At 42.5% G+C, this 15,927-nt stretch overlaps 1 protein-coding gene across 2 annotated transcripts in view; it reads right to left on the bottom strand.

The window, feature by feature from the left end:
- GRIN1 (glutamate ionotropic receptor NMDA type subunit 1) overlaps nt 1-15,927 on the bottom strand; it is a 328,561-nt gene that overhangs the window by 61,850 nt on the left and 250,784 nt on the right. For both annotated transcript variants that reach the window (XM_029612208.1, XM_029612209.1), the window contains one exon: nt 8,327-8,472. In XM_029612208.1, the coding sequence (XP_029468068.1) occupies nt 8,327-8,472 (146 nt within the window). The remainder of the gene's footprint in view (nt 1-8,326; nt 8,473-15,927) is intronic.

Below are 15,927 nucleotides of genomic sequence, written 5' to 3'. Positions count from 1 at the left end.
CTCTATTTCCTACAGCTTTCTCCAAGACCACCTGCATCTTTTCATACATGGATGGTAGGGCCCTGTCTTGGGCATCTACCTTGTGGGAACGCAAGGACTCCATTTTGCAGGACATAGAAGGATTTATGGACTTAAATAAATCCGTTTTCGATGACCCTGCTCGAATGTCTGTAGCCGGTTCTGCTTTAGTGGATTTGAAGCAAGGCAACAGATCATTGGCTGAATTTGCCATAGAGTTCAAATCTCTGGCGGCAGAGCTCCGCTGGGACCCCAGATGCCTCAAGACTCTCTTTTGCAGAGGCTTGGACAACCATCTGAAGGACGAGCTGGCCACTTGCCAGACACCTGATTCACTGGACGAAATAATAGCCTTGGCTACTTGGATTGATCATCGGCTCTGGGACAAGGTGAAGGAACTCTGGCCTAGGGTGTTCCCCGGGTTGAAAAGGCCAGTGCTGTCTCTACACCTCAGATGGTTCCAGTAGTCCCTGCTGCCGATACAGATGAACCTATGCAAATTGGTCATGGACCCTTGACTTCCAAGGAGAGAAGATTTCAGAAGAAGCGTGGCCTTTGCATGTACTGTGGTCAGCCCAGCCATGATGTCTTTACATGCTCCACTCGTCCAAAAGCACAGACGGGCCAAAGTCCTACAGGAGGGCTATTCTTAGGCCTTACTGCACCCTCTCTTACGCACTCTCTCCCAGTCTCCTTGACCTACGGACCAGTCACGGTTCAGACTCCTGGGCTGGTGGACTCGGGGGCAGGAGGCAATTTCATTCTCAGAAGTCTAGTGGAATATCAAGTTGAAAAACCCACTACAATTATCTTCCATTCATGGAGAGCCCTTACCAGGAGATGTGTCTTGCCAAACCGAATCAGTTACTCTCCGCACCGGAGCTCTTCATAGGGAATCACTCTCTTTCTTCATACTGGAAAAGGCTGTGCACCTTATCGTCCTGGTTGCAAGTACACCAACCCCAATTTGACTGGGCATCTCTGGATCTCTCCCACTGGGGTCCAGAATGTCATGGGAAATGCCTTAAGGAGATATCGCCTATTATTGGCATGCCCGCGACTCCAGCAGTACCGGGACTGCCGCACCAGTACACCCCCCTCCGGGGATATCTTCTCCAAAGAAGTAGTTGAGATTCTTCCTCCATAGGAGCCCTATGACTGTGCCATACGACAGAAGTCTAAAACTGAGTCTCTGAAAGGACAAGTGCACTCTCTCTCAGCATTTGAGAATAAAGCAACATCGGAAAAGATTGAAGAAAATTTCCAGAAGGACTTTATCTGACCATCTGAGTCGCCTGTTGGTGCAGACACTTGTTTTCGGGGAAAGGAAGACAATACACTAACCAGTGAAGGTTCTTCAATATCTCAAGTCGAAGACATTACACTAACCAGCGAATGTTCTTCAGAATCTCCAGACGAAGATGATACTACTCCTAGTGAACTATCCTCTATATCTCAAGACTCATTTATCACCAATACAGAAGACGAAATAGAACTCAAAATCACAGAGATTCTGGATGTTCATAAAAGGGGCAAGACTTTTGAATACCTTCTAAAGTGGTAGGGTTTCGGCCCCAAATTGATCTCTTGGGAGCCTCAGACAATTATCCTGGACTACGAGATGCTTTGTCAGTTCCACCTCATGCATCCTTCAAAACCTAAGCCTGGTACCCGAAGAGGAAATCGCCCTTTGAAGGGGGGTACTGTTGTGTCCGTTGGTTCCCGATGCCCTCTCTCTGCCCTCCTTACCTCTTTGGTGCCTCCCTCTTCGTCCACGGGAAGATTGGCTGCCGTGGCGTCCTTCTGCCGAGGTCCTCCAGCGTCCCCGGACCGGCTTGATGCTGCAACCCGCCATGTTTCCTGGAGGCCTAGGGGCTCGCGCGTGGCGTGGCCCTGACTGAACTACCGGTGATGGCGCGAACCTCGGGGGCATACCCCGAAGATGACATCACCCACGACGGATATATAAGGTCTTAGAATTTGCTAACACATCGAGTTAGCAAGGATTGACTACAGATTCGCTTCGACTTTCCAAGCTACTCTGCCTCCTCGGACTTACCAGGGGTACCCGCTCCTCGGGGGCCTCGCTCTCTCCTTTGTTTTTCAGGAGACAGTCTGAAACTGCTACTCACTCCTCGAGGGCCCTCGTTCCCAGACTTTCTCGGTACTCTCTTCTGCCTGGAAGTCATCACTGCCAACTACATCAGTGAGTTACCATTGCTCTCTCAGAGCTTTCCCTGGAACCAGGTACTCGCTCCTCAAGGGCCTATACATTCCAGCTCCTGGGCTTCTATGAGACATTGGGTGAGTGTTACCATCTGGTACAGTACATGAACTCTGCATACCCGGCCTTCTCACTATATTTCAGTTTCTCTACAGCTCAGCCTCCAGGGATCACTGTTCCAGTATCTGAGGGACTACAGCCCAGCTGGGCATTCCAGCTCACTACTGCCACCTCTGGTGGTTCAGTATACTGTCTAATAAAAGAACTAGTGTGTGTCTGTCTCCATACTCTGAGCCTGACCATTGGTCCCTCTCGGGATCTTCTTCCGGGGGTGTGGTCATCTGCCACCGGTCCAAGGATCCACCCACTACTCTCCTAAATAACAACAGATTGCTAATCCCAAGAAGACTCAACTCCGAATTCAACAGGAGCAAAACCGGGATAGACTGTCCAGGCAAGGCCCCGGCTTCGGTGCAGCCTCCAGAGAAAAGGTGAGAGACCTCCTGTGGCACACCTACAGGAGGAATTGTAACACATTACTTTGGCAACACATGTAAAATTATCATGCCAATAAAGTGATCTGAATCTGATTTATCCAGCTAATCTCCAAAGTTAGCAGAGTAAATTTTCAAAAATTAACCTGCAACTGCCTTCATTTTAATGAAAGGTTAAATTAATGGTTTGAGATATTGGGTGGAAGATCCATGGGGAGAGTTGGTGTTGGGTTGCATTTGGGAATTTTATATGCACATCTACCAACACAGAATGAATTTCAACTGGGCAGGCTGGATGGGCCATTTTGGTCTTTATCTACTGTCATTTTTATTTGTTCCTGTATTCATTGTTTTTCTTTTTATTTTATTTTTTAGCATAGTTTTTTGTTTTAATGCTCATTGTATAAGTTTTGTTAATTGTGCTTTGATGTTTGTTTTAATGAATGTGACCTTTATGTATGTTATCTTGTAACCCGCCAAATGCATTGGATTGTGTGGGCTATAAATCAGTTTAAATAAATAAAATAAATTTATTATATTACTATATTGATTTGCTTTAATTTATACAGAACAGCTACTTCTACTCAGGAATGGAAACTTCTGAAGTATTAACCACTGTAGAGTGAGTAGAGATTTCATTTAAAAATGAAACATAGGCCTAATTCATGTCAGAAAAGCCATTTAAAGTTTATTTCTGCTGATCAAAGTCCTAGTGTAAAATGAAATCTTTGTGATGCTGTTCTGTAACTTGCTCCTCAGAGTGACTGCACAGTGAAATTAGAATATAAAGCTCAGAGTGCATTTTTTGAGGGCATGATTAGTGGACAATGAACACATTTTGAGCTCTACACTTTTTTTTGTGCAGTACCTAAGAATGTGAAACCTCAATTTTATAATGGGCAAACTGAACAGGTTTGAACTGAAAATCTCAGAGCAGTCACCCACAGGCACCCCTGTGGCTTCATTGTTGCACAATGCCATATATTAGAAGAGAAATGCCTTGAAAGCATGTTTGATTCATGCATCAGATTAGTCTGATCCTGAGTAATAAACTTCTGTTAGTGTTTGACTGTGACGTACCAACATTAAGCCAAGCACCTACCAGAGTAGCTGGAGTGAGAGTGAGCACCTGGCTTCAGGTCAGAAAAAAAGAGGTGGATCATTTGCTATTTTCAGCTCCTGTTTCACTTTCATTCTAAATGCTTTTCAGCATGAAACACTTTGAGGCAAAGGCTAAAAAATCAGGGCTGGCTCATTAGATCCTTTTGACCTGAAGCTAAATGGTCGCTCTACCTCTGGCCTCCTTCTCAACATTGTTCTCCTCCTGTTGAAAAGCCTCCTAGAAATGACATTACAGTCCAGTCTGAAAGACATCTGTGCCAGAGTAGCACCGTATTCTTATTGATCCTCATCTCAGCAGCAAATGCCATAATCACAAACGAAAAAATTACACGTAGAGAATGGGAGACCAACATGATTTCCATGAAAGTGTGAACATGTGCCCAAATCAAATAAGGTGGCTCTGTTTAGGCAAATGATGACAAACAAATATGACACTCAAAAAACAACAAAAATGGATTGAGATTCAAGATTGGCACCAGAAATATATGCAAAAAAAAAAAAAATCAAGTAAAAAAACTGAGCAGAGTCTCAAAACTGTCACAAAAAAAATTACAAACCGGTTCCTTCTTTCCTTAAGGACTGAAGGGTCCTTGAAGTTAGACCGGATGACTGACTGACTGACTGACTGACTGCGGACGAACATGAGGCTACGAGCAGCTTCTGAACGGGGCATTGGCAGTACATGGGATGGTAGAAGAGAGAGAGAGGAAGGAAAAGGCAGAAAGCAAGAAAGAGACAGAGAGCATGAGCAAGAGACAGAAAGAAGGAGGGAAAGCGTGCGAGAGAGAGAGAGAGAGAAAGAGGGCAGAAGGTTTCTTCTTCTCCTTACCGTGTCTTTGGAGGACCTACGTCTCTTGAAGCTGGAGGCCAGGGTGGAGGTGATGGACCTAAAAGAGGCTTTCTTTTTAGGGTCAGGTTCTGCTCTACCATTTTTTCTATCCTAAAATGAATATGTATAAGCAATTAGATCTCTAATGTGTTTTTGTTCTTAATCTAAACCTAGTTTAATATTATCTGAATGCCCTTCCTTTAGGTGAGATAGCAAAGATTCTTACTGGCTCACTCCAAATAATCATCCATATTTGGGTTGTTCACAGCCTGGAGTTAGGAGCGTTGCTGAGACAATGATTAAAGCTAGTCTGAGTGGTTTAAGGTTGGGACAATGCTAATAATATATTGCAAGTTGCTTAGTGGATGAGTGTCTCTCTCTCTCTCTCTCTCTCTTTCTCCTTTACTAGTTATTAGCTGAGTTTAATGCATGTACTGTATATTGTGAGCCTAATTCTCCAGGACAGGAACCTGCCATGCTCTGAGCATAATAACAGACAAGCTCTGGTAATTACAAATTCCCTTTACGAGCACCCTAACCCTCAGCTAATTGGATCTAGGGACAAGATGTAGTGTCTAGCACTAACACATCTGTTAAAGTATTCGTAACCTGACATTTATGTCACAAGAAAGACAGAGGACTGCATTAGAAGAGAGGTCATTGTATGAATATTCTGTAAAAAACAAAAAACAAAAAAAAACTGTATTCAAAAATTTTAATGGTGCATTTGTGCAAAGCGTAATATTTCCAAAAGAAAAACAAAAAGATAAAAATGAAAGAATATGAAGAAGCAAAGCTTACAGTTTTATGACATTATAAAGGAAATCTTATGAACTCATAGAGGGGGAGAAAAGGGAGAGAAATCAATGTTGCTATCTCTGTTATACCGTTAATTTGGTATAACCTAAATTTATTCCACTGGGGCACAGACCACACGGATGGGATAAATTTTTGGTTTCTAGCATACATGCACAAACGGAAAGTAAAGCAAGATGGATGGAATGAAATGTCTTTATCCCATGGCATCTGGAGGGGAATGGCCATGGCAAAGCTGTGATCCCAAAATCAGATTGCTTGTTAACAAAGAAATCTTTCCACTTGCCTGCCTTCTAGCAATGTACCAGACTCTAGTATGCTGACGTTTCCACCTGTGGAAAGGTCTTAAATTGTAAAAGTGCTATTTGCAAGGAGACTGTGTTCTGTATCCCCATAGGACTGCATGCATTGTGGCTTACTGGTGATCCATCATATCTTCTTTACTGACAAAGCATAAAAATTTCTAGAAGGTTGGCAAGTGAAAACCAGTGGTGTGTGTATAGCAGGAGCTTCCCAAACCTATTTTGATAACCCCACTGCCAGTTGGATTTTTAGGATATCCATAATGAATATGCATGTGATAAACTTGCACGCATGAGAGACCTAGTATTGGAAAATTCATCTCATGCATATTTATTATGGATCTACTGATAGTCCAGCTGGATGTGGGGGTCATCAGGATGGGTTTGGGAAGCCCTGGTGTATAGTGCTCCAAGCAGCAGACATCTTCTCACCAGAGCTGGGAGAGCGAGACTAGGCATCTGGAATCCATGGTGTTCCCATGTATGCCTACCATGATCACCAGTAATTGCCATATGCAATTGATTCCACAGCGGCAACATCTCCTATTTCCCCAGTTATGACAGGATATCCCAAGCCAGCTCTCCTTGGACCCAGTTATTTTCTGTGGAACAGATTACAGTTCCTTGTGATGTATCCTGCAATGGCATGGGGAGATAGTTCATGTCACGTCTGTACCCACTCCAGAGGAAGAGCTCCTTCTACAGCAATGAGATCGAATAACAAAATGCAATGGGTGTGCTCAGTCAGAGAGATAAGAATTCATGTGGGAAACTATTCAGTTCTAGTAACTGAAGGGGAAAAGGACATCTTCCTCAGGAGATTCTCACAGACATATTTAGCAGGAGCTAAAAGCATCGTTAGATGTCTAGGTCTCCATGAGTCTGCAGACTCCAGTGGGCAGAGCACACACCACATGGGAAATCTGTTTCTGTACTTTTATGGTGAAGATTTCACGCTTATTTATTTGTTATATCTAAGATAATTTGAACTTTTCAGTAGAATACATGAAAAATCAAGATATGTTACCCCCAGAGGTGAGACGAGATCTTCCACCATTTATCACCAATGCATTACCAGACATCTGTGAGTATGGGCCTGATTTTAAAAAGCATTTGCATGCTTAAAATTGGGTTTTACATGTGTAAATACACTGTAGAGTAAGTGGATTTTTGAAAATTGCTCCAGCAGTATGCTACATTTATGCATGTAACTCCTTTGAAAATTACCTCCTAAAAGTGCTGGTGGCAACCTCGGTGAATTCAATGGCATTATTATGTACAAAGTGGAGACAGTTCTTAAAACTACCTGCATTGAGGACAGTTTGCAGGTACTTTTGCCCATGGGCTTTGCACCAGTTTTCAAGGAACAATTTCGAGCATAGTTTCCCATTGAAAACTGCCTTGAGGAAAAAAGTACCTGCAGAGATTTGCACTTGCTTTATCTGTGGATACTTTTTTCCTTGAAAATAACGTGTATTTTTGAAAATGTAATGTCTGCATATTATTTCCTTCCTCTGACCTAATACGCTCCCAGGAATGTCTTCTTCTTACCTGCCCAAAAGAATGCACATTGTTGATCCCCAAGCAAACCTTTACTGGATAAGGGGTGGGCAATTTTCAGAAAGTCAAGCCACTCGGATAAATTGGCTATCTGAAAATTGGCCTTTAGATTTTAGTCGCTGTGGTATATCATGCTGAGGATGCCATTATCTCACGTTCGCTGAATTAACAGTATAGTATTGCAAAATATCTGGTAATACATTTGGGATTATTGGAGGAAAATGCTCATCACCACTGTGTAACGGGGCAGTTAAATATTGCATCGATGAAATTAGTCATTAACAAATACTGACACTGTTCTGTCCAAGCTGAAAAACAAAATAGTAACATATTTTAATTTCCAGAAAAGCATATGTAAAAGAAAACCAGCTGGTCATGGAAAGGGTTAAAACCAGTGGTACTCAACCTGTGTCATTCCAGAAAAACCCCTTTAGCCGTCTGTTTCCTTGCAGTCTGATTTTTTTCATTGACAAAATACATTGGAATGAATGACAGGAGCTCAGAGCATTTGCAAGAAATGGAACCTCAGAAAGTCATAACCAAATGGTCCTTAGATCTTAAACTCTCGCTCCATATTAATCCATGCTATTCTACAAATATTATTCTGTAAAGAGTGTAACTGTCAAAAAAGCCACAACAAGAGACCCCATGTGGCACCAGAACTGGAGGTTGAGTGACACTGTTTTATGCTATCACCTTCGTTAAACACTTTGGATTTCTATTACAGAGGGATTGTTTTGCTAACAAAAGTGCGTGCAGCATGTTGAAGTCCCAGTTAGAACAGGTACACAAATAGGTTTATTTGTTAGCAGCACGATAAAATTTAAACATATGCCACAGCGTTACGTGAATGAGACATAGCTCTGTGAAAGGATAGCTAGGAGTTAAAGCTAGGATGGTTAGTGTGTCGTGCAAGAAGGTAACGCACCTGTTGGATTATCTTTAAAAGGGTTTGTCATACCTGCAGGTTTTTCCTCCAGACATTAACGGCAGCGAAAGCAAGTTGCATCTGCTTTCTCCGTGCATCCTTGTGCCTTTTATAAGCAATTTCTATGAATATTAAAAATATCCCAGCAACAATTCCTCCAGCCACCAGCATAAATACACCTGGAAGAAGAGGCAGCGTTAGCATATAGAGGACTTAACTCATTCAGTCACCGCAGTTTATAGGCATGGACTGGGAGCATCAAATGGACAAGGAGGAAAACACTTAGAAAGTTTTCTCAGAAAGATCAAAGTTATCTGGAACTGGCTGTGTGAGTCCTCACTTTTTAAACTTTACTTCCACTGCATTTTGTAATCTTAAGGAAATAGTGATTACTCACACCATGCTGCAATAAGACCTAGCATTGCAAAGTCAGAACCTGTCCAGTTTATCCATGATCATCTAGAACTATCTGGAATCCTTAGATTTAAAGAGTTTACAAATTATTCATCATTATTAGGGGCTCAACTCCCATTGTGTCTTCTTCAGTCAAGATATATATTTATATAAAGCCTGAGCAGGATATAAACATGGATCACAGTATTGAGTTGTTAGATTATTCAACAAGGAACCAAGGACCTCTGAGCAGGGGGTCCAGGACAAGGGATGGGATGGTCATGTAGAGAAATGGCACATGTTGCCAAAAGATGCTGCAAGAACCAAGGTAAAATACCTACAGTATCATAGAGTGAGCCATGCTTAACAGGATATAGTTAGGACTCTCTTTGTTTTTAACTCTCATCCCAAAGCATTCTTACATTTTCAGGTGGATGCTTTCTAGTGAGACAGCAGGATTACAACCTCCTTAATCCTCTGAGATGACAGCTGAAATACCAATATTGTAAACCAGGCATTCTTACTCCATACTGGGGATGAGCTTTCATCTGAAACTATATAGACAATGTCTATGTTGTTTCAGGATGTGTTAAAACAGAATGATAGGAAAATGGTGGCTGCTGGGTCTGGAGGGTAGGGGGTTGCTCCAGGCCCCCACTAGACCACAAAGGAGAGGGGTTGGGAGTAGGACCTGGGTTGGGAGTAGGACCTGTGTTTTTTTCCTTTTCTCAATTTTAGTGCCCACTATTTACAAATAGTACGCACCAGTTCTCCAGACAAACATCCCACCCCTGGTGTCTCTGTCCCATCTCCCTGCCAGCCCTGGAGGCAGCCAAAGTTCTCCCAGTAATGGAGAAAGCTGTGAGGAACCCTGGCACAGTTCCTCTCCCAACCCCTCTCCTTTGTTGAAAAGGAGCCCCAGGGGAGCCGGCCCACTCTCCTGACCTTCCCCCAGACTTACCCAATCTTCTCTGTGGTCTGGTGGGGGCCTGGAGCAACCCCCTACCCTCCAGACCCAGCAGCCACCATTTTCCAAAATGGTGCCGGCAAATGGTTGAACAACGCCATTTTGAAAAATGGTGGCTGCCGGGTCTGGAGCATAGATGCTGCTCTTGGTCCAGACTAGACCACCAGGGCAGATTGGGTATGTCGATGGGGTGGGCAGAAGAGTGGGCAAGGGTGGGGTGGGCCAGTTCCTCTGTAGGCTGCTTTTCAACAAAGGGGAGGGATTGGAGGGTTGGGGGTGGGACCTGTGCTGGGGTTCCTCACAGCTATCTCTTTTATTGGGGGAACTTCAGCCACTTCCAGGAAAAGGGATTGGGACAAAAAAGGGTGGGATGTTTGTCTGGACCAATCAGGTTTTTCCCATGCTTTTTAAAAAAATATTTTAGGTTTTGGATAACAGTGCATGATATTTCTAAACAGCATGCACTATTTTCAAATAATGTACTCTATTTCTGAAAAGCTAAAAAAACCAAACAGAAAACAGGAAAAACCCTGAATGACACAAAGGTTTTTTCCCCAAACAATACAAGACAAAATAAAATGAGTCCATACCCATGCTTGAATCTCTCAGCCACTTTTCTCAAATAATGAAAGGATCATTTTCAAAGGCCATTCTTTAGGTAAAATGATGCTTTACATGCAGAAATGTTTTGCTATTAAATTGTGTGCCCAATATGCAGGTAAACATGCACATGTATGTCCAGTGTTCATGTAAATTTCCCCAAATAGAGTGGAAGCATTCCTGGAGGTGAAGTTGGGGAGAGGTTTGCATTTACTCCAATACTTTTACATTTTCAAAAGTATGCATAGAATTTTCCTCACAAATTAAATACACACAAATTAATAGGCATCATTGTATATGGGTAGTTTTGGTGGGATATTTTTCAAAGTGAACATACAAGCATAAGTCCATTTTGACAATTAGTGTAATTTATATACATAATTCCTGAATTCCTAATGTGGACTGTTAAACAAATTATATCCTGATAGAACAGACCATCTATGACCACGATTTCCTTTGCAAAAGGGCAAAGTTTGCTTGTTTATTTTATTTTTTTTGCTGGAAAGTCAGTTTCTTTTTTAAGTTATGTTTAATCTGTTTTTATTAACACAGAAAGCATAATACCAGTAAAAAAAAAAAAAAAAAAAGGCATATGATACATAATTTTTCCTGTTACATATCATACAATCCCAACCCTAAATGTAAAGTATAGGAGGACAATATTTAGTGCTACTTAGCTGGATAAATAGGGACTTATCCAACTAAGTGGCAGCTGCTGAATATCTGACTATGTTCAGTGGCCACCACTTAGCTGGATAAGTATTAATCTGACTCAGTAGATAGCCAGATATCTTGGGCGCAGGCAATAGGTGGATCAAGGCAGGGTAACTTATCAGTTATCTTAAGTGCCTACATTCAGCCTTATCTGGTTAAGTTAACTGAATAACTTGGACATACTACTGGATATAACTTATCCAGCTAACTAGGACATATCCAGTTACAATCAGCTGCAGAGCTGTGCTGCTAAATAATACCCCTTCTAAGTTATCCAGATAAGTTATATCCGGATAACTTAGATAACCAAATATTTTTTAATATTGGGCCCTAGGTGTAGCAGAAAGGTTACCTCATTTCTTCATTTCCATTCTCAAGCCAGTAAGGATCCTCTGTGTTTGTCCCACACCCTTTTGAATTCCATCTTTTCCACCTTTTCCAGGAGGGCATTCCATGCATCCAGCACTTTCTCTGTGTAGAAATATTTCCTGGCAATTTTCCTATGTCTTCCCCTTTGGAGTTTCATATCGTGACCTCTAGTTTTACAGCTTCCTTTCCATTGGAAAATATTTTTTTGCAAATCAATTCCTTTCAGGTATTTGAAGGTCTATATTATATCTCCTGTGTCTCTCCTCTCTTCCAGATATACATATTAATGTCTTTCAGTCTTATTTCATATGGCTTTCCATGCAGACCACACACCATTCTGGTTGCCTTTCTCTGGCTTCCGTTCCTTATTTTTAAGTTGAGGTCTCCAGAACTGAATGCAGTCCTCTAGGTGAGGTCTTACAAGTTATCTGTAAAGGAGCATTATCACCTCCTTTTTCCTGCTGGTTATGCCTCTCTCTATGCAGCCCAGTAGCCACCGCCTTGTCACATTGCTTCGCCATTTTCAAATCATCAGACACTATCACCTCGAGGTCTCTCTCCCAGTCCGTGCATGTCAATCTTTTCCCCCCCCCCCCCTCCCCCAATAAATATGGCTCCTTCAGATTGCATTCCTCATGTTCATGACTCTACACTTCTTGTCAACTGTCAAACCTTTGATTACTTCTTGAGCTTTCCTAGATCACTTCTCATTCTCTCTACTCCTTCTGGTGTGTCTACTCTGTTGCAGGTCTTAGTGTCATCCGCAAAAGGATACATTTTACCTTCTAATCCCTCCACAATATCACTCACAAAGATATTAAACAGAACCAGTCCCAGAACAGATCCTTGAGGAACTCCACTTATCACTTTTCTTTCTTCGGAATAAGTTTCATTTACTACTACTCGCTGGTATCTATTAGTCAGCCAATTTGTAATCCACTTTACCACCTTGGGACCCACTCCCAGGTTTCTTATTTTATTTATGAGCTTTCTATATGGGACCATGTCAAAAGCCTTGCTGAAATCTAAGTAACCACATCAATGGTTCTTCCTTGATCCAATTCTCTAGTCACCCAATCAAAAAAATCAATCAGATGTGTTTGACAAGACCTTCCACTGGTAAAACCATGTTGTCTTGGATCCTGTAACCAATTGGATTGCAGATAGTTCATTACTCTTTCCTAAAGCAGTCTCTCCATTAATTTTCTCACCACCAAGGGAAAGCTAACCAGCCAGAAGTTTTCAGCCTCCTCCCTGTGGACATTTTTGTGAAGCAGGACCACAACGGCCCTTCTCCAGTCCTGTGGCACTACTCCCATCTCCAAGGATCTATTGAATAGGTCTTTCATCGGACCCACCAGTACTTCTTGGAGTTCCTTATGTTGCGGCCTCGGTCGCGAGTCTCGCGACCGAGGCCTTACCTGCTCCGCCGGGACTCCAGCAGCGGGGTTCGGATCCCTTCCTTCTCTTCGGCGCGCCAGCAAGCGCCACCGCTGCTTGGGCCTGTTCGGCCTGTCTCGCGGCCGTGTCTCCACGAGGGAGATGCCGCCAAGCCCTGGAAATCAGCCCCTCCCCTCCTAGGCGTGCGCGCACGTAGGGATGGGTAGTTTAAACTACTTTTCCCGCCGGACTGTGTGCCGTTCCTGGGAGTGATGTCAGACGCCGGTAATATTTAAACCCGGCGTCTGACTGATTCTAGTTGCTTGGCAACAAGGCTCTTGCTTGTGCTCGCAGCAGCGGTTTAACTCTGCTTAGCCAGGATCTTCAGTTAGTATTTTTTCTTGTTTTTGTTCCACTCCAGCTTCAGATCTTTAGCTTCAGTTCCAGCTCAGGATTTTCTGACTGTTTTCTTGGTTTCTGACGCTGGCCAGTTTTTGTTTCTTCACACTTGCTGCTTGTCTCGACAAAGGTCAGTCACATCCATCTTCCTCTCTCTGATCTCCTAAGTCCCAGCGGTCCAGGATCTCACGGGCTGCTCCCAGAGGGTCCTCGGGCTTCCAGGGTGAAGACGTCTCTTCAGTTCTCTTGATCTCCTAAGTCCTAGCGATCCGGGATCTCACGGCGCTCCTCCCGGGGGGTCCTCGGACTTCCAGGGCGAAGACTTCAGTTCTACGTTCAGCTTGGCACCGCCTCTCGGCCTACGGCTTTCAGTGGAGTGTACTTCCTCTCACACCATCTCACTCCGATAGGCTGGCCCAAGGGTCCACCACTAAGCTTGCAACACCTTAAGTATCCCAGGATGTATCTCATCCTGCCCCATGGCCTTGTCCACTTTCAGTTTGCCTAGCTCCTCCCAAACACTCTCTACATTAAATGGGGCTATATCTACAGTACTCTCAGCTGTACTCTTGTTAGCCAGCAACAGTCCTTCTCCAATGTCTTTCTTAGTGAAAACAGAACTGAAGCAATTGTTAAATACTTCTGTTATTTCTACATCTTACTCCACACCTTGCTCCTTGTCTCCGTCCAGTCTTGCAATGCCTCCTCTGGTTTTCCTCCTTTGTCTAATATATCTGAAAAATATTTTATCACCACTCTTTACCTTTTTGGTGATCTTTTCTTTCACTTGAGTTTTCCCCATCCTAATTTCTTTCCTCATTTCCTTCACCTGATATTCTGTGTTCCTCTTTTTCAGTTCTTTTGTACTTTTTGAATGCTGATCTTTTTGCCTTTGTTTCCTCATCCACCACCTTGTAGAACCAGATCGTTTCCTTTTTCTTACCTTTATTTACTCTTTTTACATAAATGTTTGTCGCCTTCATTACAGCTCCTTTTAATTTGACTCACTTTCGTTCCTCTTCACTCATTTCCTCCCAGCCTTCTAGCTCCTCCTCAAGGTATATAGCCTGTGATGTAACACCTCAGCGCTACCCCTAATACCCACTCACGGTAACCCTGTAGTAACTTGGAGGGTCCTGCCAAGCACTGCCCAGAGCTAACAAACTAATATGTTTATTAACAAAATATGGGAACAGTGAATGAAAAAAACATTAAATCTGAAAACAGGAACAGGTAAAAGAAACACCACCTACAGGCTAGCACAGAGAAAATGAGTTCTCCGGGGAAAAGAGTCACAGGCAGAACAATAAAACACAGAGCATACAAACCCCTGTTTCACCACATAGCCATTTTACCAAAGTTTGTGTTTTGAAATCCAGGACCTTGACCTTCATGTGACTTCCCTCCTTTTTGAATACTATATCCAACCATATTGTCTGATGATCACTGGTGCCCAGGTGGGCACCTACCTGGACATTTGAGATACTGTCTCCATTTGTGAGTACCAGATCCAGAAGAGCACCTCATATCGAGGTTTCCATCACTGTTTGTCTGAGCATAGCCCCTTGAAGGGCATCCACAATCTCTCTACTTCTTGCAGCATGGATACTCCAATCCACATCAGGTAGATTAAAATCTCCAACAACACTTCATCCTTCTCCTCACCTGTTGGATGTCTTTGGCAAGATCTTTATCCAGTTCATCTGGATGATATGAAGGCCTGTAGAGCACACCAATGTAAATGGAAGTGCCTTCATCTCTTTTTAACACAGCCCATGGAGCTTCTTCCTTTCCCTATGCTCAGATATTGTGTTTGGCATAAAGAGCTATTCCTCCCCCATTTCTGTAACTTCTGTCCTTTTTGAACAGGTTGTACCTTAGTATGGCTGAATCCTATTCATGAGACTCATTAAACGATGTTTCTGTAATATCAACAATTACCAATCCACTTCCACTCTTAGGGCTTGCAGATCTGCGATTTTTTTGCCCAGACTATGAGCATTTGTGCTCATAGATTTCCAGCTTTTCTCCCTCAGCTTGCGGCTCTTCTTGGACATCTTTTCTGCTCTATTCAGCTGATTTTTGCTAATTTCTCCACCCACTTCCTGGAGTTGTCAGGGGTGACATTCCAACTTCCTTCTGCCACCCCATCCTCTAGTTTAATTGCCTTATGGCATTTTTTTAAATTCTTTATTTATAGAATTTTATAATTTACAAACATAACAATAGTTTGTAAGGGAAATATGTGGAAAATCACAATTTACAAAAACATAACTTCCAAGATAATTTTCAATAAAGATAACAATTCCACTCCATGCAGAAGTACAATAAATAGAAAAGAGAGAGGAGTAGAAGAAATTTTAAGGGAGATTAAACCAAAAGAGAAAAAATTAACTCAGGAATAAAGGCTTAATATAGACATCCAGCGCTACTTAATTAACAATCATGGAAGCACAGAAGAGAAAGTGAGAGGCTTCCGGGACTCAACAAATGTTTTTAACTGTTCTGGAAGAAAAAAGATAAAACACTCATCTCCTTTTTTAATTATACACATGCAAGGAAAACGAAGAAGGAAAGAAAATCCTAAAGAGACAACATCCTGACGAAAAGATAATAAACCTTTTCACCGAATTTGAGTAGAAGATGCTAAATCAGGAAAACTTTTTACTGCTGAAGCAAAAAAAGTAACAGGATACTTCTTAAAGTAATTTCTTATTACAATATTTCAATCTAAAGAGGAAATAAAGGAGACTAATAGAGTTCCTCGATCAATCACCTCCAGTGATGAATTTTCAAGAAAATTAGACAGATC

This window comes from Rhinatrema bivittatum, chromosome 8, assembly GCF_901001135.1.
Source record: "Rhinatrema bivittatum chromosome 8, aRhiBiv1.1, whole genome shotgun sequence".
NCBI lineage: Eukaryota > Metazoa > Chordata > Amphibia > Gymnophiona > Rhinatrematidae > Rhinatrema > Rhinatrema bivittatum.
Note: the sequence above shows the minus strand (reverse complement) of the source record. Positions and strands in the feature narration are given on the sequence as shown.